The 24,804-nt window shown below is 48.1% G+C and overlaps 2 protein-coding genes across 2 annotated transcripts; both read right to left on the reverse strand.

The window, feature by feature from the left end:
* Positions 1 to 7,642: 7,642 nt before the first annotated feature.
* LOC129785003 (E3 ubiquitin-protein ligase RBBP6-like) lies at positions 7,643 to 15,026 on the reverse strand. The gene is given in 10 exon segments (XM_055812028.1): positions 7,643 to 7,654; positions 7,749 to 7,808; positions 7,960 to 8,088; positions 8,538 to 8,641; positions 9,423 to 9,592; positions 10,506 to 10,645; positions 11,485 to 11,581; positions 11,690 to 11,778; positions 13,975 to 14,051; positions 15,011 to 15,026. Coding segments are annotated over 10 exon segments (894 nt in total).
* A 229-nt stretch (positions 15,027 to 15,255) lies between these two features.
* Positions 15,256 to 20,352, reverse strand: LOC129785004 (E3 ubiquitin-protein ligase RBBP6-like). The gene is made up of 3 exons (XM_055812030.1): positions 20,187 to 20,352; positions 17,859 to 17,958; positions 15,256 to 15,313 (listed from the first exon to the last, which is right to left on the reverse strand). The coding sequence occupies exons 1-3, from the start codon at positions 20,350 to 20,352 to the stop codon at positions 15,256 to 15,258; spliced, it is 324 nt and encodes a 107-aa protein (XP_055668005.1).
* Positions 20,353 to 24,804: the final 4,452 nt, after the last annotated feature.

A 24,804-nucleotide genomic window follows, 5' to 3' on the forward strand; every position in this document is an offset into this window, starting at 1 on the left:
CCGGCCGTGGGGCGAGGGATGCCCCTTGGGCTGGCACAGGGGTGTCTGCTGCCTGCTGGCTGCCCGGGGGTTCTGTGGGGAGGTTCCAGCCCCCTGCTGTGCCAGGCCCCGGGGCAGCTGGAGTCAGGCCTGGCCGGGGCAGCCCTGGGAGTGAGCTGAGAGCCAAGGAGGGAAAGAGGTGCCGGCAGGTGCCCCAGGCACCCCGACTCACAGAGCCCCCTGGAGCCGCCCCGGCGTCTGTAGGTCCTGCAGGAATAGGGCCAGCGTGTTTTTCTGCTGACTCTGACAGGGCTCTGGCTACACCTGTCCTGCTGAGGGATGGGAATATGCAGCTGCCTGGGAGAGTCACCAGCCAGAGTATGAGTGCTCCAGCCTTGTTTCCCTTGCTAGAAAACACTTCATTTTTAAATACAGCCTCTCAGCGGCGAGATCCAGGCAGTCGGGATTGCTTCCTGTAGGGAGCAGCCTGGTGACTCGAGGCTGCTGCCTTCAGTGGCAGAGCTGGACGCTTCTCCTCGCTGACAGGATTAAGTTATGAAGAATCACTCGGAGAGGCTGCAGCTAAAGCAGTGATTAACTCGACCTATTGAATAAGCTCAGTAAGGGGTGGCAGCTTTCTGAGGCACCTGGGCTATACCAATAGATGAGGGTAGTGGGGTAACGGTGCGTTGCCTTCAAGACCATACAGCACAGAGAATAAATGAAGTTCTATAACCACACGTAGAGTACAGGTGCCCCAGGAAAGTTCAGCTGAAGTTCACCAGGTTGTTGACCACCAACGATCTCTAAAGACCCCAAGAAAGGCCCCCAGGAACAAAGTGACATGTGCAAGTGCCTTATGCATATGTAAATAATTTTGAGGAAGTAGTTAGCGCAAAGTACATCTTCCCATCTGAACATGCTCAGAAAGGACCCTGAGGGGCTGGATATTGAACGGTGGAGTGTGTTGATGGGTCGTAGCATGTTTTTTTTCCTTCTCACACAAAATTCATTTTGTTTTGTGGGTAAGCAAAACTGCATATTGCAATGTGTTTCCTTGATTGGTAGTTTTTGCATAACACGTGGGATCTCCAAACCTGCAAACCTGTTCTGCAAACGTGTTATGCAGTTTAAACCCTGGTGCCTGAAAATCCCAACAAGGACACATGCCTGGAATAAGGGTTCGCAAGTCTGGGGTGTACCATGGTTCTATACCACGATTCACAACAAATCGTTCACGAACAATTCCTGAGCGCAGTGTTCTGATGGGGTGGGGGACTTATTCCATGTTTCAACTCAGACAAATTTCAGTCACCAAACCCACTTTTTTTTCCCCTTTAAATTAGCCACCCACTCCTTTTCTATCACGTTCAGCCTTCTCTGCCGGCTTTCAAAGAAATCTGGCAGGTCTGTGATGACAAGGCATTGTCCCACATTCCCTTATCGTTTTAGCTAGAAGGGTTCCCAGAAACCAAACCTCTTCCACGCGCGGTGTCGCACACGGACCCCGTACGCTGCTGTGCCTGGCTGCGCACACAGCCCTGACGGCAGCTGCCAGCGCACAACCACGGAAGAGCAGCTCTGAGGCCCCAGCACAAGTCACCGCTGCCGGCCGTGGCCCAACCGCCTCACTGGCCGCCTGTGCCATCGCCAGCCGGCCGGTCCCCGGTCCCCGCGCCCGCCGCCCCCACGCACCTTCCATGGTCTGGGCGTTGGTGACCTGCAGGTCGCAGTGGGTCGCCTTCAGCCTCTCGCGGCCCATGATCTGGCGCCTGAGGTCGCGCAGGGAGATGTGGGGGCCGTGAAAGGTGACCACATCGGAGTTCAGCCTGGAGGAGAACTTGTAGTGGACACACGACATGGCCGGGGCCAGGCGGTGCCCGCTCCGCGATGGCACCTCACGCAGCAGCTGGCCTCGCGGCCCCCCACAGCAGGTCAGGGCCCACCGAGGGGCTGGGGCCAGCAGCGCGGGCTGAGCCCGCTGGCTCCTCCTCGCAGCCCCGGTGGGAGGACGATGGGGACAGGCCCTGGCTCGGCCTCCGCTCCCTCCTCGCACCAGCGCTGCCAGGCCAAGCTGCTCGCTACGGCAACCCAGGCGGCTCCGCATTGTGACAGAGGGGCTCAGGGGGCCACTCAGCGCCCCTGGGGGAGGGGCCTTCATCAGCCCCGCCTGGGCCGCCGGTGTCCCTGCTGTCCCCCAGCCTGTCACCACCCCGTGCCCTGTCACCCCCCAGGGCTGCGGTGTCCCTGCTGTCACCCCCTGGGGCCTTCACCACCCAGTGTCACCTGTCAGCCCCTGTGCCTGTGGTGGCTCTCCCAACAGCCCTGGGCACATCACCGCCCCGTGCCCTGTCACCCCCCAGGCTGTCACGGCTTGCTGTCCCCTCCTGTCACCCCTCAGGCTGTCACTGCCTGCTGTCCCCTCCTGTCATCCTCCATGCTGCCACTGCCTGCTGTCCCCTCCTGTCACCACGCAGGCTGTCATGGCCTGCTGTCCCCTCCTGTCACCCCCCAGGCTGCCACTGCCAGCTGTCCCCTCCTGTCACCCTCCAGGCTGCCACTGCCTGCTGTCCCCTCCTGTCACTCCCCAGGCTGCCACTGCCTGCTGTCCTCTCCTGTCACCCCCCATGCTGTCACAGCCTGCTGTCCCCTCCTGTCACCCTCCATGCTGCCACTGCCAGCTGTCCCCTCCTGTCACCCTCCAGGCTGCCACTGCCTGCTGTCCCCTCCTGTCACTCCCCAGGCTGCCACTGCCTGCTGTCCTCTCCTGTCACCCCCCATGCTGTCACAGCCTGCTGTCCCCTCCTGTCACCCTCTATGCTGCCACGGCCTGCTGTCCCCTCCTGTCACCCCCAGGCTGCCACTGCTTGGTGTTTCCTCCTGTCACACCCAGGCTGTCCCCAGCCACTGACCCTTCCCGTCACCCCCAGGCTGTCCCAAACAGTTGTTCCCTCCTGTCACCCACCAGGCTGTCCCCACCAGCTGTCTCTCCCGTCACCCCCCAGGCCTGTTACTACCAGCTGTCCCCTCTTGTCACCCCCAGGCTGTCCCCACCTGCTGTCCCCTCCTGTCCCAAGGCAGCCTGGGGGAGATGCTGGGGCTCTGCCGAGTGGCACTTGGCTGCCTGTACCGCAGGGACAGCGCAGGAAGGGGACATCTCAGGGTGTCGCAGTGTTGTCCTTGTTGTACTCCTCCATGGTATTAATGATGGTTCCTTTTGTAACTGGCTTTTATTCACTCTGTCTGACGGGGCTTCCTCTGGTAGAACCAGTGCCAAGAGGAAAAAAGGGCGCAGTCCAGTCGCAACGGGCGCGGTGCACACTGTCATCTTTTGTAATGCTTCATAAAATAGCTTTTATTTAAATTCTGTATCTGCAGTATTTTTTCCAAAAATGTTCAGTTAAGGGAAGACGAGAGAAAGGGTGAGTCCACTAGCACAAGCGGGGAGAGCCATGTGACCTTGACCTTGAGCGGGGATAACCACGTGACCTTGACCTAGAATGACAGCCCCGACTCTTCTCTCTGCCTCTTCTTGGATATGGTGCTGATCGTGGGTAGGAATGAGAGGGGGCATGACTAGATGATTGAGAGCAGCAGCGAGGGTGGGAAGGACCTGATCTTGACTTGCAGTAGGTATGCGAACTTCTAGAGTGAGAAGAACTGGCATAGGGAGACCTGGACCTTAAAAAACAAAACGCAACACAAAGGAAATGAATGAAGTTAATTCAAAACAGTCACTCACACCATTTTTTTTTCTCCCAAATTTGTTTGGGTTTGGGGTTTTTTCCTCTCCATACGCTTATGTCAAAGCTTCTTTCAGCTGCTGATATACTGCTGCTGCGAACCAAAGAGCATGGCGGCATGTAAAGGTTTCTGCTTACGAGCCAGAACGGCTGCTGCTGTGGTAGTGTAAAAACACGCAGGAAGGGTAAGTCTGTTCCCACTCACTTCTATCGCATGGACTGCCCTAGCTATGGATGGATTTCAGGGGTGTCTACTGGTCTCTGCTGGTACATGGACATGCAGATGTCTCACTACCCAGCATCCACCTGCAGCGCAAATCACTCTTGTTGCCGTAAGATGCAAAACAAGTGAGTCTTAATGGCTACAGCGCAGTATCAACTGTCAGGAAAGCAGGGTTTAGCCTGGAGGCAGTAAAGCTCCATTTGAAAATGCCAGCTTAGTCTATTTAACTTCACTACGTATTTGGCAATTTGTACAGCATGCAAAATGCCCCACTTCTAGCCAGTGGTAGCCAAATTCTGCACATACCTCTAGCTCCAACCAAGGCCGGTGACTGCATTTCAAGAAAAATCCTAGCTAAAAGCTTCTAAACTCAGTCTCCAGTAAGCTGACGGAATGCCACTACTCTGGGAAAGATACTGACAGCATTACTACAGAGAGCTCTTCAGATTCCTGCCCAAGGGCTTTTTAAGGACAGAAGACAGCAGCTATCTTTAGATTTTTCTTCACAAGTTATTCCACGTATGTTCATTCCTCCTCCAACTTAAGATTTCCTTACACAAGTCTGATCTTTTAATTTGTAAGAAAAATTTAAGGATGTCAGCAGAATCTGAGCAAAAGGCGCCAGTTTGCAGTCCAGGTTGCAATCCGTCTGTGCGAGATTAGACGACAGAGGCAACAAAGGCAATTCCTCTCATGTATCTCCTCCAAAGTGCTTTGAGGTAACAGTTACAGTCAGAGCACGGAGGCACAGGAATCCACACCTGTCCAGTTTCTAGCCTCCTCAGGGCTGTCAGGAGGCGAAGGATGTCACTACAGAGAAGCTTTGGCAAAAGAGACACCCGTTCCTTCTCAACTGCTGCCCAGTTATAACTATCAGTCACCTGTAATCCCTGCCATCTTTGAGCTAGTGACCTATATGTGGAGCTCCCATCACTGCTCGTCCCTTGAACCATCCAACCCACCTCAGGATAGAGAGGTGGACTGGAACTCCTCCTGATTCTTCTAGACAATCTGCTTCTCCGTTAGGGACATGCAACGTAATTCCCTGGGAAATGAATGCCTGCGCTCCTCCTGAAACTCCTCACGTGCCACCAATTCCATAGAAGAAGTGTTTGTGAACACTTCGGGTCTGGGCTTTTTCTCTTCCCTGTTAAAATCAGTTTGACCATTATTACAATTATAGTTGGATATTTATTCCAAACAGACACCAAAATACAAAACACGGCCAAGATGAGAAAATGTTTACTGCATGTAATGCCAAACACGAACATCCTAGTCAAGCAAAACGAGTTTAGAATTCCCCCAGGATTCAGGGAAAGTTCTACAGCTCCATTTGTCTTGCTTGAGTTTTGCACATTTACCATCTGCAATGAAAAGGTCTGTTGGATAAAACACGATGCCATTTTTGCTTCTGCCAGATGCACTTTAGTGTAACTGCAGTCCAAGGTGCTAACGAAATACCAAAGCGCAAACCCGTGCAACTTCCTGGAGCCAAACACTTACTCCTTTTGAAGTCTCCATTGTTCCCGTAAAACTCCTCCCTAGACAAGGGAGGCCAACGGCATCCTGGCTTCTGCCTGAAATACGGTGGCCAGCAGGACCAGGGAAGGGATTGTCCCTCTGTACTCAGCCCTGGTGAGGCTGCACCTCCAACACTGGGTTCGGTTTTGGGCCCCTCACTACAAGAAAGACACTGAGGTGCTGCAGTGTGTCCAGAGAAGAGCAACAAAGCTGCTGAAGGCTCTGGAGCACAAGTCCTGTGAGGAGCAGCTGAGGGAACTGGGGTTGGTTAACCTGGGGAAAAGGAGGCTGAGGGGAGACCTCACTGCTCCCTGCAACTACCTGAGAGGCAGCTGTAGTGAGGTGGGGGTCGGTCTCTTTTTTTCCCAGGTAACAATTGATAGGAGGAAAGGAAATGGCCTCAAGTTGCGCCACAGGAGCTTGAGATGGGATATTCGGGAAAATTCCTTCACCAAAAGGTTTGTCAAGCGTTGGAACAGGCTGCCCAAGGAAGCGGTTGGGTCACCATCCCTGGGTGTATTAAAAGAAATGTAGAGGTGGCGCTTAGGGACCTGCTGTCATGGCAGACTTTGTAGGTTTAGGTTAACTGCTGGACTCAATGATCTTAAAGGTCTTTTCCAACTAAACCTAAATGACCCTGTGATTCTATAAAGAAAGTGCTGGTGTCGCTGGGAGGGTATTTGAATGAGTCGCTGGCCGTGCTGTTGGCTGATGACATGTTTGCAGGAGCTGGGGGATATTCTGGAGCGGGGCGGGGGTATACCCAGCAGATGGAGGCTGACCAGGTGGAAACTGAGGAGGTAGTGGTGGTGGTGGTACCGCCAGCGGGAAAGGAAGCGCCTGGGGTGGGGGAGGATGCAAGGGAGGTGGAGGCACAGGTACAGAGGCTGCTGTTGATGATGGCAGTGTCGGGGCCTGAGTCCTCTGGGTACGTGTGCTACGTGGATGTCCTCCATTTGAACTTCCAGAGAAACCCAAACCCGCGTGTCACTGTCACACTCTGCCCTGATTTTAAAGAGGAATGTGAATGAAGCGGGAGCACGGTGGCGAGCCCTTCTTGTTCTCAACCTGAGCATTTTTCTGGCAGCTTCCTGTCCATTTGAGCCTACCCTCATTTCTGGATCCTCACACTTGCCTTCCACATCCTCACCCCAAGTAGTTGCCTCAGGCTTCTCCCCCTACATTCAGCTTTGTGACTGTGGGCAGAGGCTGCCCATGCTTAAAGGAGACTCCTATCTCCCAGGTGCCAGGTGCCCACGGCTCCTCTGCCACTCCTCGATACACTTCCTACTTCACACTTCCGAGCTTCAAAGTACTGCACAGATATTAACCAAGCTTCTCTCCAACTTCCTTTCAGTTCTTCCCCACAAACTTCCTAGGTTGTTGCCTCGTGATGATCTGTTTGGCCTGGTCTTGTCCCTGAACTGTTCTTTCCTTGCTTACTGAACCTGAGAATTTTAGGTATCTCTGGGACGGATTGCTGTGTTTTCTTTTGATTTATCTTTAAGATTTTATAAACACGATGCACACTTATAATCTATCCATAACAAATACATACCAAAAGGAAGAACTAACTGGTAGGGCAATAACAGCAAAAACAGATTCCTCTCTCTCCAACGGAGAGAAAGCAGCTTGGCTATTTGAGATGACTAGACTAAAGAAATTCAAAATGGTCATAAAAAAACAGCACTGACTCTTCCAACAATTTGCTCCATCACTAAGTCATTAAGAATCAAATGTTGGAGGCTGACTTCAATTGGGAAATCAGTTTCTTCAGCCCTATCCAGCCAGTAAGTAATTCGAAAGGGTGGCTTTGCACCTCATCCTGTCGTTATGTTTAATTTTGATATATACTTACGGTTTCCTCCAAAAGCGTTTCTTTTTCAGAGTCTACTTTTGGGTCACATACTGGAGTTTTATTTGTAATCGTTTTACTGCAAGCACAGATCCCCTTTGTTAGAGCCAACTCAAGCTGAGCCACTTAAAAATGAATTGCCACTTGTATTCTCCACAGCTATCTGTGCATACGCATTTCATTATAAATCAGCTACTGTAGAAGTAATGTAGGTGTTACAGCCTGGTTTAACAGGTTACAAGTCGTCAGAGACTGAATTTCTGTGAAATACTTACAGTCCCCAGCCTGGTCTGCCACCTGCTGAGCGAACCGCACTGGCTCTCATCGGATGACCTTTTGGAGTGGGGAGAGGAAAAAGAAATAAATCCCATTCAGTTCATCTGAAGATAATTTTTTTAGAAGAAATTCTAAAGTTACGGTCACTCACCAGGTGTGGGTATTTTTTGCTCTTGGGGGCCCAGAAGACATGGTACTGCCGGTTGTCTTGCTACAGGAACCGGAAAGCCCTTGTGAATAAATGCAAACAGTTGGAAAATAAGCTCTAATAAATACTGTATTTCAAAAGCATATGTTGAAATAAAACTTAACAGACCGCTGACTGACAGAGAGGAAGATTTAGAAAGTTTGGTGGCAGTCACCTGAGCAGCAGGTGTCACAGTCACAAGTGGTCGTGCAGGCGGTGACGGCGGCTGTTGCTGCTGCTGCTGCTGAATCTCCTTATGGAGCCCTGTTGTGTAGCCGGTTCCATTGTGGAAGTTGTTCACAGCCTAGAGGCAGAAGAACATGGACAAAAAGATCAAAGTGTCAGATTATGATGACAATAGATGAAGAAAAGCCTCCACAGGGTAAAATGACTTGTATAGTCCTGTACATGCTATCAAGCCTAGAGTAAAGCAGCACACAGAGATAGGAACACATCACATGAAACACTGCTATTAAGTACTGGTAGCTCAGAGTATCTGTAGTTAAAGGACTTCAGTGTTAACAGCGAATCTGAGAGGCAGGCAAGCATGTTTAGACAAAAGTTTGACCTGAGTTTGCCTGATTATCTCTAAAGAGTTGTCAGCTTCTGTAACAACAGACAATGCATTTGAAAAGTAAATGCAGCCTTATTCAGTTTATCCTTCTTTAAGGAGATGTCAATAATTCCCTCCCTTTCAGCTTTTTACAAACAGACTTTCCTTACAAACAGTTGATGAAAAAGTCACCACGTTACCTGGCGCGGGAAGTTGTTGGCAACTAAAGCGTCAGGAGAAACACCTGTCTGATGACACGCCGGGCAAGTATGTTCCTCCGATTCCAGTAAAGCTGTTCTAATACCTGTGTGTAATTAGAAGCGTCAAAATAGGTTTCAGCCAAAGTAGGGAAATCTTTGGGGTTCTCATCAATTATAAGAACACACAGACGATTAATGGCTGGATATGGTCTTGAATGGAGAGCATGAAGCTATAAATGTTCATTAGTGTAAAAAATGCCCAGTATGCAGCAAATCGCTATACAGTTTTGACATTTCCCTGTTGTAACAGCTGAAGACCATAGAGTGGGCTGTGTCCTGATGTTTGGACTAGTCTTTTTTCTACTACCGAGTACAGCAAGAAGCCACCAACATCAAGGCTAATGAACGAAGCACATCTCAAAAAGCCATGAGTCGGTTCGAGTTTTGAAGGTTTAACCAACTCCTGTGGCAAAGAATGTAGATTAAATGCCCGACTGCCTGTTTGTGGCGGACCAGAGTCAGTCACCAGAGCTGGCTCTATAGTTGTGTATGAGAGAAAGAGCTGTGGACAAACTACGTGCATTCCATATCTAATACTGTATTCACCTGCACAATTATGCAGTCTTCTCATACTCGACCTTCCGCATGTGAAGAAGATTTGATTAGATACACAGAAAGGGAAAAAAGCTCTTTGGCCTTTGGGTTTTTTTTTTTTTCCCCCCATTACGGAGAAGAGGCCTTTCCTACTCCAGGCGTACTGAAGTATGAAATAGACCTGGTAGCACAGGTGATCTCCTATTCCTGCTTTCAGAAGATCTGATGTGGTGTTTTGGATTAAAAAACACGGGAGGGGAGTTTACTCCTTACATTACATTACGCACTTACATTCATCACAATAACTTGCTCCACAGCATGGAATAAGTGCTGCATCCGTCACTGGATCTTTACAAATGGGACATAACAACTCGTTTGGAACAGGCCTGTCTGCGGAGGAGGAGGAGGGCTCCTCTGGTAAAAAGGGTGGCTCTTCCTTTTTCTCTCTAGCATAAGCTTCCCTGGAGGGCAGGTGGGGAAGGAAAAAGAAAAAAGTGAAAGATGGGAAAGGAAAAATTTTCCAAGCTTTGGATTTTATCAAACAAAGGTAATAGATGGAAGTCTTCTCACTCCACATTGGCTTTCTACAACGTAGGCGTTTACGCTAAATGACTTCTCTAGAGCCACACTATCAGAAGAAGAAGGAGGGGGGAACATTTTTCCTTCTGCAGAACTCTCCCATCCGTTGGATCAACTACGAAATGAGCTCAGACTAGAAAAATAATTGCTTGACAGCTAGAGAGCAGGGGAAAGGAATCCCACCTCTCCTTTGCCAGAGGGTAAGTGCAAATTGCTGGATCAGGGTAAAGTTCGTCCCCAAGTAATTTCATTTTGTAAATGAAAGAAGTCTGTGCTACAGCTTCTACAACAGGAGATCCATGACAGAAAAAGGGAAGTGCTACCGAGTGCACTTTCCAACAGCCACTCCTGTCAGCACACAGCAGTAATTTCTTAGTTTATAGCAACAGGAACACTTCAGCCCATTTCACACATGAGATTTGTTAAAAGTCAGAGGAGGAGGAAATCTCAGTCCAAGGGCTATTTGTTAAATTTTGCAAGAAGCCTTTGAAACATAAACCAGAAGCAAAATGAGCATTCAGAGAGAATGATGCCAGCTGGAAACACTACTGAAATGCCTTGCAGAAATACAGGTTCTTAGCATACCCCAAGGTCAGCCAGCTTCCCGGGGCATGAACAGTAGGACTACTCTATTTCAATATGGGAAAGTATTGCAGATTTTAAGGTTAAGATACGACGGTAGTGCTTCCTCCCTCGTAATTAAAGGCTGGCCACCTCGGCTGCATTGCCACTCAGACATTTACGCATGGTTGCTCTCATTCGCATTTTGGTCGGTCCGATTAATTCCATACTTACGCATTAATAGTTGGTATTGCGTATTTCCCAGCCTTTGTCAGCATGGCACCTTTTGTGTTGGGATCCTTCACCTCCACCAGGAAACTCCTTGGAATTCCGGTGCTCCTTTTAATTCTGCGAACAGGCTCCACATTTTTGTCCTGTTGAGAACAGAAATGCAGACATCTCTCCTCTTCAGACGCACACTTAAAATGACGTTTCAGAGATAATTTTAAGCAGCGAAAGCCTTTAATCCCCTCCTTTTACCTAACATAATGGCTGCTCGACTCAAACTCCTGCTTTCCCCAACGAGCATAGCCAGGACGTACCACAGGTTTGAGCAGAGTTTTGAACCCAGTCGTCATTCTTTGGCTTAACTTCAGGACCCTTCAGGGTGAAACAGCCCTTTGCTCACCGTCCGCTCAGAGCAGAGGCACAAACCTGTTCCCCCTCCAAAGCCCCTGGGCAACGTGTGAGAGCTTAATTCAGGGTCTCCAAATCAGCCCCCATGGAAACTTACATTCACATCTATATAGGAAGGCTGAATTCATCCCTCCTGCACGTACATTCAGGGACTGATGTTAAACGGCATGAATATTCAGCCAGAGGCTTCTGTAGTTAAAACTGACAGATACTCAATAGACGGGGTCGACAGAAACCTCTTGTTTTTAGAGGAAATACCAACAACTTTGAACTGTCATTAGAAAGAGTTAGAACCAGGAACATTTCCAGTACTATTGAAATAGATACAAATATGTATGAAAGTTCACTGAGAAAGATCTATGGACATCTTTAATGTCTGTGACCTAGAGAAAAAAAAAGTTTCACATTTAGAATTCCAAGTTTCCCTTGAATTTGGGAGGGCTTTGCAACATTGCCATGTAACATCTCGCCCCGAGAGAAACAATTCTTACTGGGAGTGTTCATGTCTTTGTCACATAAATGCCAAGGTAAAAAACCCTAAAAGCTCGGTAACACCAGAGGCCTGCCCCAATCTTACCCTATTTACCGGGCAGTTCTTGGCATAGTGGCCAGGTTTTCCACAGCAAAAGCAACTGGATGATGGTGGAGGCAGATCCAAGGGTTCCCTCAAGTAACTAGAAGGTTTGGGGAAAAAAAGGAAAAGGTATGCATGTGTCTCTCTTCTTAAAAGAAACATCTCCATACTTTTTCCATAACCTTTGAAGATCACATTTGATACTTACTTGGATGGATCGTATTCATGGCAGGACTGTATCATCATCGCCTTTATCTTATCCTCTTCGGAAGCATTGGCTTCAGCCAGGTTGGCAGTCTGTTTAACAGGTAATGGTTATTTGACACACACATTAGGCTACAAATAGGCTCTCTTTGTACCTTACATAAAGACTTGTGAAGCCAATCCAAGTTTTGTCCAAGCGGACTGAAGCTATGTGTAGAAAAAAGCCCACCAGCCAGCATTTTGAAGCTGGTCTTTAAGCTCCAGACTAGTCAAAGAAGCTAGCCATGGTACATTTAACTGAGAAAGATGTGTGCAAGTAGCAGTATTTACATTCTGCAGTGTCAAAAGGACACACAACTTCAGAGTCGTGGCAGTTGGTTTTGCTTGCTGAAATTCAGCTTCAGACCCAGAAGCATTAAAAGGAATCAAGCTTTCTATAATCCCTCAGCAAGAGAAAAGATTCTTTTCAGCAGACATCTGACCATCATGTGCTGTAGGCAGTCCAAACCGCACGGTTCCGCCCCCTCCCCCACCGCCACTCGCTTCTTCATAGGAAGTGACTGAACTACAATTTTTTTCCAGTTGTCACTGTCCTTTTAACACGCAAATTGTAATATAAACCTTACGCAGAACTAGATCTTCGAACTATGGAAGCCAGATGTTTTTTTTTTACACAGTACTTCTTCAAATGTTTCTATTACACACTAGTCCAGATACAAGCAGGGTCAAAGGGGGTGACTGTAAATTATTTGGAACTTCAAGCACCTATCCTACAGACCAACTGCTCATGTTTTCCTTTTTACACGCATTCACTCACGAAAGCAACCAACTAGTTTCCACATGTTATTTCATCTAGCTGTTCCATATACGCAGGAACATAATCCAGATCTCCATCTATGAAATCATTTCCAGTAACATTTGCAGAGAACTTTTATAGACACTTGACTGATTTGTCTGAACCCAAATGGTTTACAAAACACATCCAAAACCCACAACACATTTCTAGGAACAGACCACCATTCAAATATGGCATTCAATACATAGTCATAACAAAGCAGAAAAGTTCTTACTACACATTGCCTCCTGTGCCAGCCTGCACTAAAGAGGCTAGGGTAACAGTTCGGAGCTGCTTTGTTACCTATCTCCGTATTTCTGAAATCTTTGGATTTCTCAAAAGCTTGGACAGTTTTCCACATTTTAGAGTAAATTTCACATGACTTTACAGAACCAAGGGACAGCCCTGAGGGAGACCAATGTCTTTTGGTGGCTGCTTCCCAAACTAATTCTGCACACACCTCCACCCCCACCCCCACCCTGCCGCAAAATGTTAATTAACACAATTAAATTTATTAAGAAAATAAATAAATGCAGCGAGCGAGGGAAGACGTTCCCAGTGGGAAGGATTTCTTTCTCTTGGACATGAGCTCTGGCCTTCATTTTCAGAGGAAAGAACTAGCTCCTCTGCGTTAGGCCCTGCCTTCTCTAGTCTTTGTAACTTTAAAGACTATGCTTTTAATCACTTCTGTGGCTAGCACTACGCCTCTTCACCAAGTGCAATCACTAGTGTTTCCCCAGACAACGTTACACGTTGCTGAGCACAAAATACAAGCAGTTCCATTACAAAATATGCTTTCAGGCGGTCACGTCTGCTGATGTGCCTCGCATAAACACTGGCACAGTCCTATCAACAATTAGGTGCACTTGCACACTTTTCACAGTCTGCATGTAAACAAATTAGGTTGCGTCGTCCTCTATCTGTATGCCACAATTCAAGCAGTCCCGCACCATTCAAAGAATGGATCTGTAACTGTAATGACTGAAAATTCAAAAACAGCCATGCAATTGTCCATGTTCCAGAAACACGTCTGTTCCGGCTGTTGCAAAGGCCCTAGAAATGTCCATGACTTACAGCCAATTAAATCCTGCTGTAAAAATGGTGTTAGTTTCCAATGAACAATGAGCGGGACGTATGAAAAATGGTAAACAGCTTCTGAAGTGCTGCTTCTTTGTGTCTTGCAGATGAGTAACACTGCAGCATTACACTGAGGCCAATAAGGTGCTCCCCTTCCATCTTCCCAAGCTGGGAACTACTCTCTACAGGATAGTATCAAAGTAATATTTTAAAGTTAGGAGAAACACTCTGAATTATTAACAATTAATGTTTTGCTCATATTACAGCAGTTATCCAGCTAGAGAGCACAGTGTAAGGTTTGAAAATACAAGGATACACACCCACACCCACCCCTTTCTTTTTAACACGATTTCACAAGCAAGTACATCTAAGCATACCTTAATAAGCTGGGCCAGAGAAAGAGGTGCGGAAGGGTCGCCAATCTATTCAGAAAAATTAAACACATACTCAAGTTCTACAATCAAAACAGAGCAATAGTTCACCCCTACTGCTGTATGAAAGCCTGCGCTATATCCTCTGAGTGTCACTGGAAGAGCCACCTCCAAGCCAGTGGAATTTATACTTGTTCAAAACAAAGTCCAAACCTTAAACAGCTTAAGTATGCCTACGTTGTTAATGAGAAGAAACTAAAGCAACCAACCCCTCCTGAGATCAACCTATTGCTCAGAATACCTCAGAGGGGGACCCTTGTCAAATGCTCACAACTGCTTAAAAGACGGAGGGTTAAGGAAGCTGTCCATTTGCAGCTCGAAAGGATCTAAAAAAATTATTTCCGTTTATTTGAGTAGGAAGTGTCACTACAGGAAACATTGTCAGTGCAGTTTATAAATTAATCAGTTAATAGCTCATCATTTACTAAATGCACACAAGTATGATTCATGAATGCAGTATAGTTTTTGCGCTGTCTTTCATTTACTTTCATTAGACCCCAAGTTCACGAATTTCTAGATTAAGTTATCCTAAGAGCTTACAAAGTGATCAGATCCAGTGACCTAGAGCTCATGTAATGCCTCACTCCATTCTAGTGAAGAACAAGCAGTTATACTTACAGATGAAAACCAACCACCACCACAAAGTAATGTTTGTACTATGAGGGCTATTTTGAAATGCATCGTTGCATGTAGCATACCCCCCAAGGGCCAAGTGGAGATCTAGGCCATTACTAGTCAAGTGTCTCCTCGAGTTACTTATTCATGTCTTAGCAGCAGAACAACAGTGTTTTCTGACCGGAAGAAAAATGCTGCCCCTTTTCCAAATGTAAATTCAAAGTGGTGGCGTACTGAAGAGTGGCACCAAGTTCAGTGGTGCAAACCTTGAACCTACAAGCTCTAAAAATGAGCATACATTATCGGTACAACACACAGTCACACAAGAAATATTCTAGCCTATTCAGTACGAAATGCAATGCGTTACTAGGCACAAATACCATTATTCACATTAGAACCGCGCAAATGTTGGCATTGCTCAGTTTTCACTATGCTGAATCAAATACATTGGATTTACAACATACACTATGTTTCACTGGAAAATATGTTTGAGATATATATATTATAAATATTATATATAAAACATATATATTTTATATATTTTTATATATATTAAAAAATTAGTACAAGGCTACATTTCTTAGAATTAGGTGCAGCATGTAGCAAAAAGTTTCAGCTTGTGTTTTTACATACCTCTTTTGATGTTCTACTCGCTGGCCCAGTTCGACTTCTAGAAGAAGAAAGAAAGATGATCAGAACTTAAAATAAAGCACTCGCAACCAACATAAAGCAGGGAGAACAGTTTATAAAACCTGAACATCAAAACATTGTGTACTGGTAGTCTTATGAATACGGAAATTTATTTCTATACATAAAGTGTGCTCTCCTGGTGCATTCAGTGCAATTGAAATAAAACCCAAAATCCCATTCCTTCTTTGCCCCCAATGACTCTAAGATACAGAATACAGCAGTGCAAGAAGAAGTCCTCAGATATTTTCTTTCTGCTCTCTAAGTACCAAAACTGTGAAGACTGTGCTACATTTTTCTGTTCTTAAATAGTCAGCCATCCAAATACGAAGGCACCTTCAGGCAATCTGTATAGCCCCACTACCACAAATAGGTACCAGATAGAGCACTTTGGTTTCTACACTCCTCTGACAAAACGAGAACAGTTGTCTGTAGAAAAGTGTTTCTTAGTGGAAGCCCAAGCACTGTGTTCAGGTACCTACCATACTTAGCCTAAAGTGACTACAAATAGCAGTAGAAACATCACCTGAAAGCAGTTCCTAGGATTTTCTGAGATCGAGGAGGCCTGTGTTAAAAAAATAAGAAAAAAAGTCTTGATTACCAGAACTTCCTTTAAGATCATCTTGAACATGCTACAATATTTTAGGGAACACTTATGACACACAAGCCCTTGCCGAGATTCCACATACTCATTGGTCTGTACCTGCATGCTACTCATGAATCAAACATGCAACCGCCCATCTAGTTAACAAACAATTCATACCTCATCCAAAGCGTCCCACGAGCAGAGGCAACCCAAAGGCTGCTGTGCAAGTCCTGCACAAATAGAAAGGCTCATACTTCCTGCCACTGCTACACCACCACCAGGCTTGCAAGTACAGCCACGTACCTCCTGAAGATGAGGAAGCGCGAGGAAAAGCTTTAGATTACCACACCATGGTTTCTTCATCCACTTGCCTTGAGGAAGATACTACAAGGTGACTAACACATTCCTGAAGGCCTCTCCACCATGACAGCATGCATTCACCATTCCCAAACATTAACAACTCTACCAGTTGTTTCCACAATGGTTCCAGCTGAAGGAATAGAAAGCTGACCTGCCTGATCCATTTGCAACTTTAGCAGAGCAGCGGCATTCATCCCTTATCCCCACGTGCAGGTGCTTCTTGGATCTTTGATGCTAGTGGCACCTAGCCTCTCATTTTAGGGCAGCATTCCAACACCAGGAGAGGGTGTCATCCAACCAGAAATGGAGGCTATATTGACAAGACAGCACTAAGCATCCCGATCTAAATTAACCCCCCAAACAAGGCCATGCTTAGCAGCACAGTGCTGTGGCATCCAGAAACTCTTGGCAGTGCCTGAAAGCACTAATATGCCCAAAGCTTACAGGAGAGCCACATAAATTCAGGGGGGTTTGCTTGCAGATGCTTCATGGGTACTAGGATGCTGCTGTACTGTTTGTTTGAGACACACTGAAACTCGCCGGTATACTTTATTTATTGAGAACTAACATTAGAAAGACACGGCATAACCACAAGTCAATAATATCTACTAATGGTGGAGGAGAGGTCTGTCTTGAAGAAGGCTGGAAAACATGACCATTCAAACCATGCTGATGCAGCTGATACAGAACTGGACTGGACGAATACATCGATGACAGCAACAATGCTGTAGTCAGGCTTACATTTGAATATCTGCAATTGTAATCAGATTCTCTGTCCTCCATAAATCTGAGGAATACAGCAATAATACCTGGAGCACAGAGAGCAGCTTAGGGTGAAATCAAACTTAGAAAGGTAACTACTAACATTTGGGAATGTGCTCAACTGCTTTCTGAGCTTCAGGTTTGGAAAAGATCAACTGCTCCTTCACCGTCCTGGCACAAAAGGCAATACGCTTTAGGACGTTGCTCTTTTTCTCTTGCCCGACACAGGCATTGTCTTTAGGAAACTAATAGGAATCACTTAAGAATGAAACTTCTTGTTCGCACGGTTTGCCAGCTGGCCACTCTCAGTCTTTCCTCTGGAGACAGCATGCAGCCCCGCCACCCCCACCCCTCTGGGGTGTAAGAATACCCTGCCCCCCCCGCCCCCAAACAAAGGAAGCAGTCAAACACTGGGACTCGGACTGCTGGCAGATGGGAACCAATTACCAGTTCACACTGCAATGTGTCTCTCCGTTTACTCTAAAAGCAATACAAGCAAAAGCATGCAATAAGGAATCTCTCTGCATAGAGGAAACAGGATGGAGAACTTGACTCTCAGAAAAACCAACCCCAAGAACAAACCCAATTCAAACGTCTGAACAGCTACCACTGTTGGACTTTGAATGCCACGTCCCAGCAGGCTGAAAAATCTAAGTCTGCTTTGGGACAGATACATTCAAATCTGCCCTGTCACAACACAATTTAACAGCAGCTTTAACAAGAAAGAGACAACCGGAATGCCTCCGTAAACCAACAGCCACAAAGAAGGTGAACACACTGAAACCCCTCCCAAAGAACACAACGCGTTATGGCTACTTACCCAAGGTCTGTCTTGCCGGTAGCTTTAACTCCTCTAACAGGGACTCTCCTAACAGTTACCGATGAGTGCCTTGGAATCAGGGCATTGTCATCTGTGTATTCTGAAAACAACATCAATACAGAGAAAGCATCAGTCAGTTCGTAAGAGTGATATTAATATGTCATGACATAGCACTTCAGGGAACCCTTTACGGATAGAAAAGCAACATTTTACACACAGCGCAATGCTTTTATCATGTCCACACACTCACGGTACCTTTCCAGAAATCTTCAGGTCTGATAGTCAAACACAAGCAGCAAAATCTTTTCCATTTGTTTTGAATCGTTTCAATGCCAACAGCAAAATGGTCTCTAAAGTCACTAAAGCAGAGTGCTAAAACATGAGGCTCTTTCCTGATCTAACTTTCATTGCTTTTGCTCCTGTTAGCTTACAAAACCCTAGAACATGTCTCTATAATAGCGAGCACGGAAGAGGACACCCCCACCCCGCCTCCCACCTTTTAAAACACATCCCAACCATCCATTTTGCCTTCCCACCATCTTCAAAAAGAGTCCACCATCTCTTTTTTTTCCCCCCAGTGATGTGTAAAATCCTGTTTACTTTTAGCTTCTATTAGCATTGCTTCTATTACGAGATTTCCGTGATCACGCGGCTCGGAAAACTCTGAACAAGTTGGCCATCTTCACTCAAGGTTCACTGAAGGGTCTTTCCAAGATCATGCCAACATTTAGTCAGGACTCCTGCACAAAGTTATAAAACCCACTACCATATCTCCACAGGGAGGATCTCCAAGAACCCCCTTTAGGCAGAGCATCCAGGCCTAGTTCTTTCCTTCATCTTCTGAAGGTGACTTTAAGCACGTAGATGCTGTTCAATAAAAACGGAAAGTCACGGTTATGTATAAAACCCCAAAATCTGGCATACACATAAATGACACCGAAATGTATTCCTTAGCTTTGCTCTGACAACCGCTGGGGGATTTTTGCATTTTCACGGGGAAAACACCCTTACAAAAGTTCCAGTAAGCATCTGTGTCACAACCTGTACGTCTGCCTCTACCTGCATGTCTGTCTCTACTGCTGTATATGACACGCGATCCCGTAACACCCCCAAGACCCCTAACACCGTGCTGTTAAGTCTGCTCACAGATACTCTCCTGAACCTACTTTACCTATCTGTAGGTAAACAGCGTCTTTAGGTCCAACCACTTGAAAGGCTGGAGCCAAAGTTACAGTTACCGCAGCAGGCATGTTATTCTGTTTAAGTTTTAATACATCAAAGAGGAAGAGGAAAAAATCCTATGAGTACACATTGTAAAGACAAGACTGTTGTGGGAATGTCACAGAACCACAGGAAAAAAGAAAAAAAACCCCAACCGATAAAATTTGAATGTTTAAGGAATGGAGATGGTTTCCAAGTCTTTGTATTTCTGACAAGTCATATTCCAAAGTCTTTAATCACATGCAAGCTTTGCCAGACGGTAGATTACCAAACTGAAACAGCACACTAAGTAATACAAAACCATTACCGTCTCTGAGAATCAAGCACCATTTCTCAGATTCAAAAGAACTTAGGGTTTCTCTAAGAACATTTCTAGGTATATTCACCATAACTGATCTGCCATAAAACTTCAGTACTGCCCTGACACCGTTGAACACGCAGTACCACGACAAAAATGCACCGTTTGAAAGAAATGAAGAAATGATGCTCAATAGCATCTGAATGAATGTGTAGCATGGTGCAGCAAAGAAGCTGTATTAGCAAGAAATGCCAAGTATACTTTAGACAGAACACTCGTCTACAAGATGGCTTTCCAGGGTCTGCATAGATTCTCACTCACAGATACACTCTTGATCCAAAACGTTGCTACTGAGCAGTTTCTGCAGCAGCCAAGCACCGCTTTTCCAATGCGGTGGAGTAAAAGTAGCTGAAGACAAATTTCAGTCACCAAACCCACTTTTTTTTCCCCTTTAAATTAGCCACCCACTCCTTTTCTATCATGTTCAGCCTTCTCTGCCGGCTTTCAAAGGAATCTGGCAGGTCTGTGATGACAAGGCATTGTCCCACATTCCCTTATCGTTTTAGCTAGAAGGGTTCCCAGAAACCAAACCTCTTCCACGCGCGGTGTCGCACACGGACCCCGTACGCTGCTGTGCCTGGCTGCGCACACAGCCCTGACGGCAGCTGCCAGCGCACAACCACGGAAGAGCAGCTCTGAGGCCCCAGCACAAGTCACCGCTGCCGGCCGTGGCCCAACCGCCTCACTGGCCGCCTGTGCCATCGCCAGCCGGCCGGTCCCCGGTCCCCGCGCCCGCCGCCCCCACGCACCTTCCATGGTCTGGGCGTTGGTGACCTGCAGGTCGCAGCGGGTCGCCTTCAGCCTCTCGCGGCCCATGATCTGGCGCCTGAGGTCGCGCAGGGAGATGTGGGGGCCGTGAAAGGTGACCACATCGGAGTTCAGCCTGGAGGAGAACTTGTAGTGGACACACGACATGGCCGGGGCCAGGCGGTGCCCGCTCCGCGGTGGCACCTCACGCAGCAGCTGGCCTCGCGGCCCCCACAGCAGGTCAGGGCCCACCGAGGGGCTGGGGCCAGCAGCGCGGGCTGAGCCCGCCGGCTCCTCCTCGCAGCCCCGGTGGGAGGACGATGGGGACAGGCCCTGGCTCGGCCTCCGCTCCCTCCTCGCACCAGCGCTGCCAGGCCAAGCTGCTCGCTATGGCAACCCAGGCGGCTCCGCATTGTGACAGAGGGGCTCAGGGGGCCACTCAGCGCCCCTGGGGGAGGGGCCTTCATCAGCCCCGCCTGGGCCGCCGGTGTCCCTGCTGTCCCCCAGCCTGTCACCGCCCCGTGCCCTGTCACCCCCCAGGCTGTCACAGCCTGCTGTCCCCTCCTGTCACCCTCGATGCTGCCACTGCCTGCTGTCCCCTCCTGTCACCACGCAGGCTGTCATGGCCTGCTGTCCCCTCCTGTCACCCCCATGCTGTCCCAATCTGCTGTCCCCTCCTGTCATCCCCAGGTTTTCACGGCCTGCTGTCCCCTCCTGTCACCTCCCAGGCTGTCATGGCCTGCTGTCCCCTCCTGTCACCACCCAGGCTGTCACTGCCTGCTGTCCCCTCCAGTAACCCCCAGGCCTGTCCCTGCCTACTGTCCCCTCTGGTCACACTCCACACTGCCACTGCCTGCTGTCCCCTCCTGTCATCCCCAGGCTGTCACTACCTGGTGACATAAGCTACATAAGATAAAAAAGAAAAAAGAAAAAAACCAAAACGAAAACCTGCTTAGGTGAACACCAAAACACCCATGACTTTCTCAGACTCTTCACTACCCCACATGTGAGTCAAGGGACAGGATCTCCCAAAGGCTCTTTTGCAGGCACTTCCTGAAGACACCCCCACCCCCCACCCCACCCTGCTTTTCTACAAGTGCACAAAGAGGTGAAGAAGAGTTTCGTGTTTAAGTTAAAGGAGGCAGTTTCTGAAATTAGCTTAGGTGAAAAAAACAAGGTGGTGTACTCATGGATATTCTCCTCTGCAAGGCCATGAAGAAAACATGAACCGCAGTCCCCAAAGGCAAAGGAGCAAACTGAGGGAGAGCAGCTCATCGGCGCCTTTCAGAGCTTCAGCAGTCTGGGGAAATGGGAAAAAACCCCATACAAAGATAAACAGCAGCCAAGAAGCACTTTTATAAAATGCATATTGGGGCCTGTTCCAGACCTCAGAATGACTTTCAATATTGCTTTGCATGACTATTAGACCAAGGCCTAAAGTGGCGTGATAGCTTCTGCTTGCCGGGGCATGAGAAGATCACTCAAATGAGCGACACAGTAACAAGTAAACACCAAAGGCAACAGCGGAGCTTACCATTTCCCTCCACTGGCGACCAGCTGTGCAGTAAACCAGCTTAACCAGCCTCCCTAAGGATGGCTCTAAAGTCACTGAAAAGGAAAAAAAGAAGGTAAGTTCCTAGCCTGGAATGCAAAGGCACCATCTTGGCTCCCAGGCAGGTGGCACTGATGGCCCAGCAGGGTCATGTCCCCACGTTCCAGGAAAGATAAAAAAAGTGCAGGACGTGTTTGTGGGGTGGGTTTGATGCATCCTTTCCGTTTGGTGAAAGCCTGAGGAAGGATGTACCCCACGGTGGGACCGGTGGCACTTTAGACCTGAGGTTAAAAAAGTGCTGCACATCAGTGACACTGCCCAAGCTGCTTTCACCACCAAACAATAAAAGATTTGCTTTCTCCAGTATGGTGGGAATGATGCCATAAAGTCGGTCATGGAGAGAAACCCTCTAAGCCTTGCTTGCAAGTTTCAGAAGGCAGGCATTCTTTATGGCAGTGCTGGGAGCACAGGGGAATGTTTCCTCTGAGCGTGCTCACCCAGTTACTCGAGGGCACGCACTATGGACAGCAGAGCACTTGCACACTCATAGCGCATTACACATGCATTTTCAGTCAGGCACAGGATGGGTTACAAGTTTCTTGCTTTAATACAAATGAGCACACACCCTCAGACAGCACTGCTGAGGTTTTTTACTAGCTCCCCATGCTCCCCAAGCGGGGCCTTGCCCTCTCTCGGGGGGCTATCTGAGTCAGAGGTCGCGATCTCCCCCCACAACAATTACCTCTGCCCGACTTCCAACCAACATTCTGCGGATTGCAGCACTCTATCGGCTTGTCTCCTCCTGTGGCCACAACGTCCTCACCCAGAGGCTCTTTCTGCATCACTGAAGAGAATGGAGATCTTTTCCCCATCCATTCTTTATTCCCCATCCTTCCCAAGGCTGACTCCCTGGATGAGAGGTCCCTTAATTTGTCACTTCTAACAGCTTTAGAGAGTCAGCTTGGCCTAACCTTTGTGCGCAGGTGTGTTTAACGTAGAGCTACACACCAAATCAGTGTGGTAACTGGGGAGCTCAGACATCTTGTCCCTTTGCCGAGCCAGCAGCCTTCCCTTAACAGAATCCCTGGACATAAACGTATATACAGTGGAATCTATACGGTGGCATCAAACGTCCGCCCAGACACCACATCCGTCCCTAAAATCCTTCCCCCCAAACAACCCTGAAAGACTTCCCTTGACCCCCTCCTCCACCCTGGCTGTTCCTGAAATCATCCCCCACCTCCACCTCCCCGCCCTGTCCCTAAAACCTTTTCCCCCAGACCCTGGTCCAGCCCTCCCCCACCCTCGGCCCGTCCCTAAAATCCTTCCCCCAACCCCCCGGTTCTTCCCTAAAGGCCTCCATTAACCCCCCGTCCGTCCCTAAAACCCTTCCCCCAGGCCCCCCAATCTGTTCTCTAAATAACACACACACCCTCAACCCCCCCCACGCCCCCACCCCCGGTTTATCAATACACACACACCCACCTCCCCCCACCCCCCACCCCCCCCCACACCCACTCCCACAAACACACATCCTTGCCCCGCCCCCACACACCCCGCTCCATCCCTAAACACCTTCATCCATTCCCACCCGTCCGTCCCTAAACCCCTTCCCCCCCGCCCCCTCCCCTGCCCCCGTCCCTCTGTCCCTGGCACGGCCCAACTGCCCAGCACCACCAGACCACTCTGGCACAAACACCGTAAGGCAATGGTTCCCACCTGCCAATAGCAAGTCGAGGAACATTTTTTTTTCTTAAATAGAGAGAGTTTTACTTCATACGATGCCGACTACGCCAAATTATGTTTTGCTGACTGACTGGATACACAGCAAAGCTGAACTCTACATCAAATATAATCAAATCTATCAAATATATCAAATGATGGAATATATCAAACGCAGTTTCTTATATTACAATAAAAGAAAATAGCATGCAATATGATAAAAGGAACCAGTAGCAGTTACTGTGAGCAATATGATAAAAGAGCAACAGAAGCGAAGCATCCAATTGTTATTCCAAAGTGTTAACATGCCTAAGGAAAGGAGACATCACCAATTCCCACCCCAATTCCCTTCGGCTGGGAGCCCCCTTGCAGCTGGTGCCAGGAGTCTCTTGGGAACTGGGAAATTCCCCTGGAGAAGGTGCCAGGAAGGAATTCTCTTGCTGCTTCCCACCGTGCATGGTAGCCATGTGAGGCACAGCGCAAGGGTACTGCTCCCTGCTTTCTGTGGTGAGAAAATTGACACAGCACTTTAGAACTCATACAGAAGCAAAAAACATGGCTTGGGAAAGTGCAGGGCTGCTCCCCTGGAGAGGGTTCCAGGCAGGAATTCTCTTGCTGCTTCTCACTCTGCCCTGGCAGCCATGTGAGGCACAGCACAAATGTGCTGCTCCCTGTTTCTGTGCTGAGAAAACTGACCTCTTTTCAGTGGCAATAATGCACAGCCCAAAAAACTCACCTTGTCCAAGTGCAGCAGTGCTCCCTGGAGAAGGTGCCAGGCAGGAATTCTCTTGCTGCTTCTCACCGTGCCCGGGCAGCCATGTGAGGCACAGCACAAGAGTTCTGCTCCCTGCTTTCTGTGGTGAGAACATTGACCAAAACCTTGTGCACTCATGCAGAACCAGGGCTCACCCTGTCAAAGTGCAGCACAGCTCCCCTGGAGAAGGTGTCATGAAGGAATTCTGTTGCTGTTTCTCACCGTCCCCGCGCAGCCATGTGAGGCACAGCAGAAAAGTGCTGCTCCCTGCTTTCCGTGGTGAGAACATTGACCCTTCAGAGTTGCAGTCGTTAAGAGCCAATAAAAATCATCTTGGGAAAGTGCAGCCCTGCCCCCCTGGAGAACATGCCAGAAAGGAATTCTCTTGCTGTTTCTCACCGTGCCTGGGCAGCCATGTGAGGCGCAGCACAAAAGTTCTGCTCCCTGCTTTCTGTGGTGACAAAACTGACCTCTCACATTTGCAATCATGCAGAGCCGAAAAAACCCTCACTATGGGTAAAGTGCAGCACAGCTCCCCTGGAGAAGGTGCCAGGCAGGAATTCTCTTGCTGCTTCTCACTCTGTCCTTGCAG

Source organism: Falco peregrinus, chromosome 8, assembly GCF_023634155.1.
Source record: "Falco peregrinus isolate bFalPer1 chromosome 8, bFalPer1.pri, whole genome shotgun sequence".
NCBI lineage: Eukaryota > Metazoa > Chordata > Aves > Falconiformes > Falconidae > Falco > Falco peregrinus.

Excerpts from the sequence above, each read along its gene's own strand:
- LOC129785004 (XM_055812030.1), bottom strand. The coding sequence starts at position 20,352 with ATGTCGTGTGTCCACTACAAGTTCTCCTCCAGGCTGAACTCCGATGTG. Across the intron at positions 17,959-20,186 it reads CAACGCCCAGACCATGGAAG|AATACACAGATGACAATGCC; the intron begins GTGCGTGGGGGC and ends TGTTGTTTTCAG. Across the intron at positions 15,314-17,858 it reads ACCGGCAAGACAGACCTTGG|AAGTCGAACTGGGCCAGCGA; the intron begins GTAAGTAGCCAT and ends TTCTTCTTCTAG.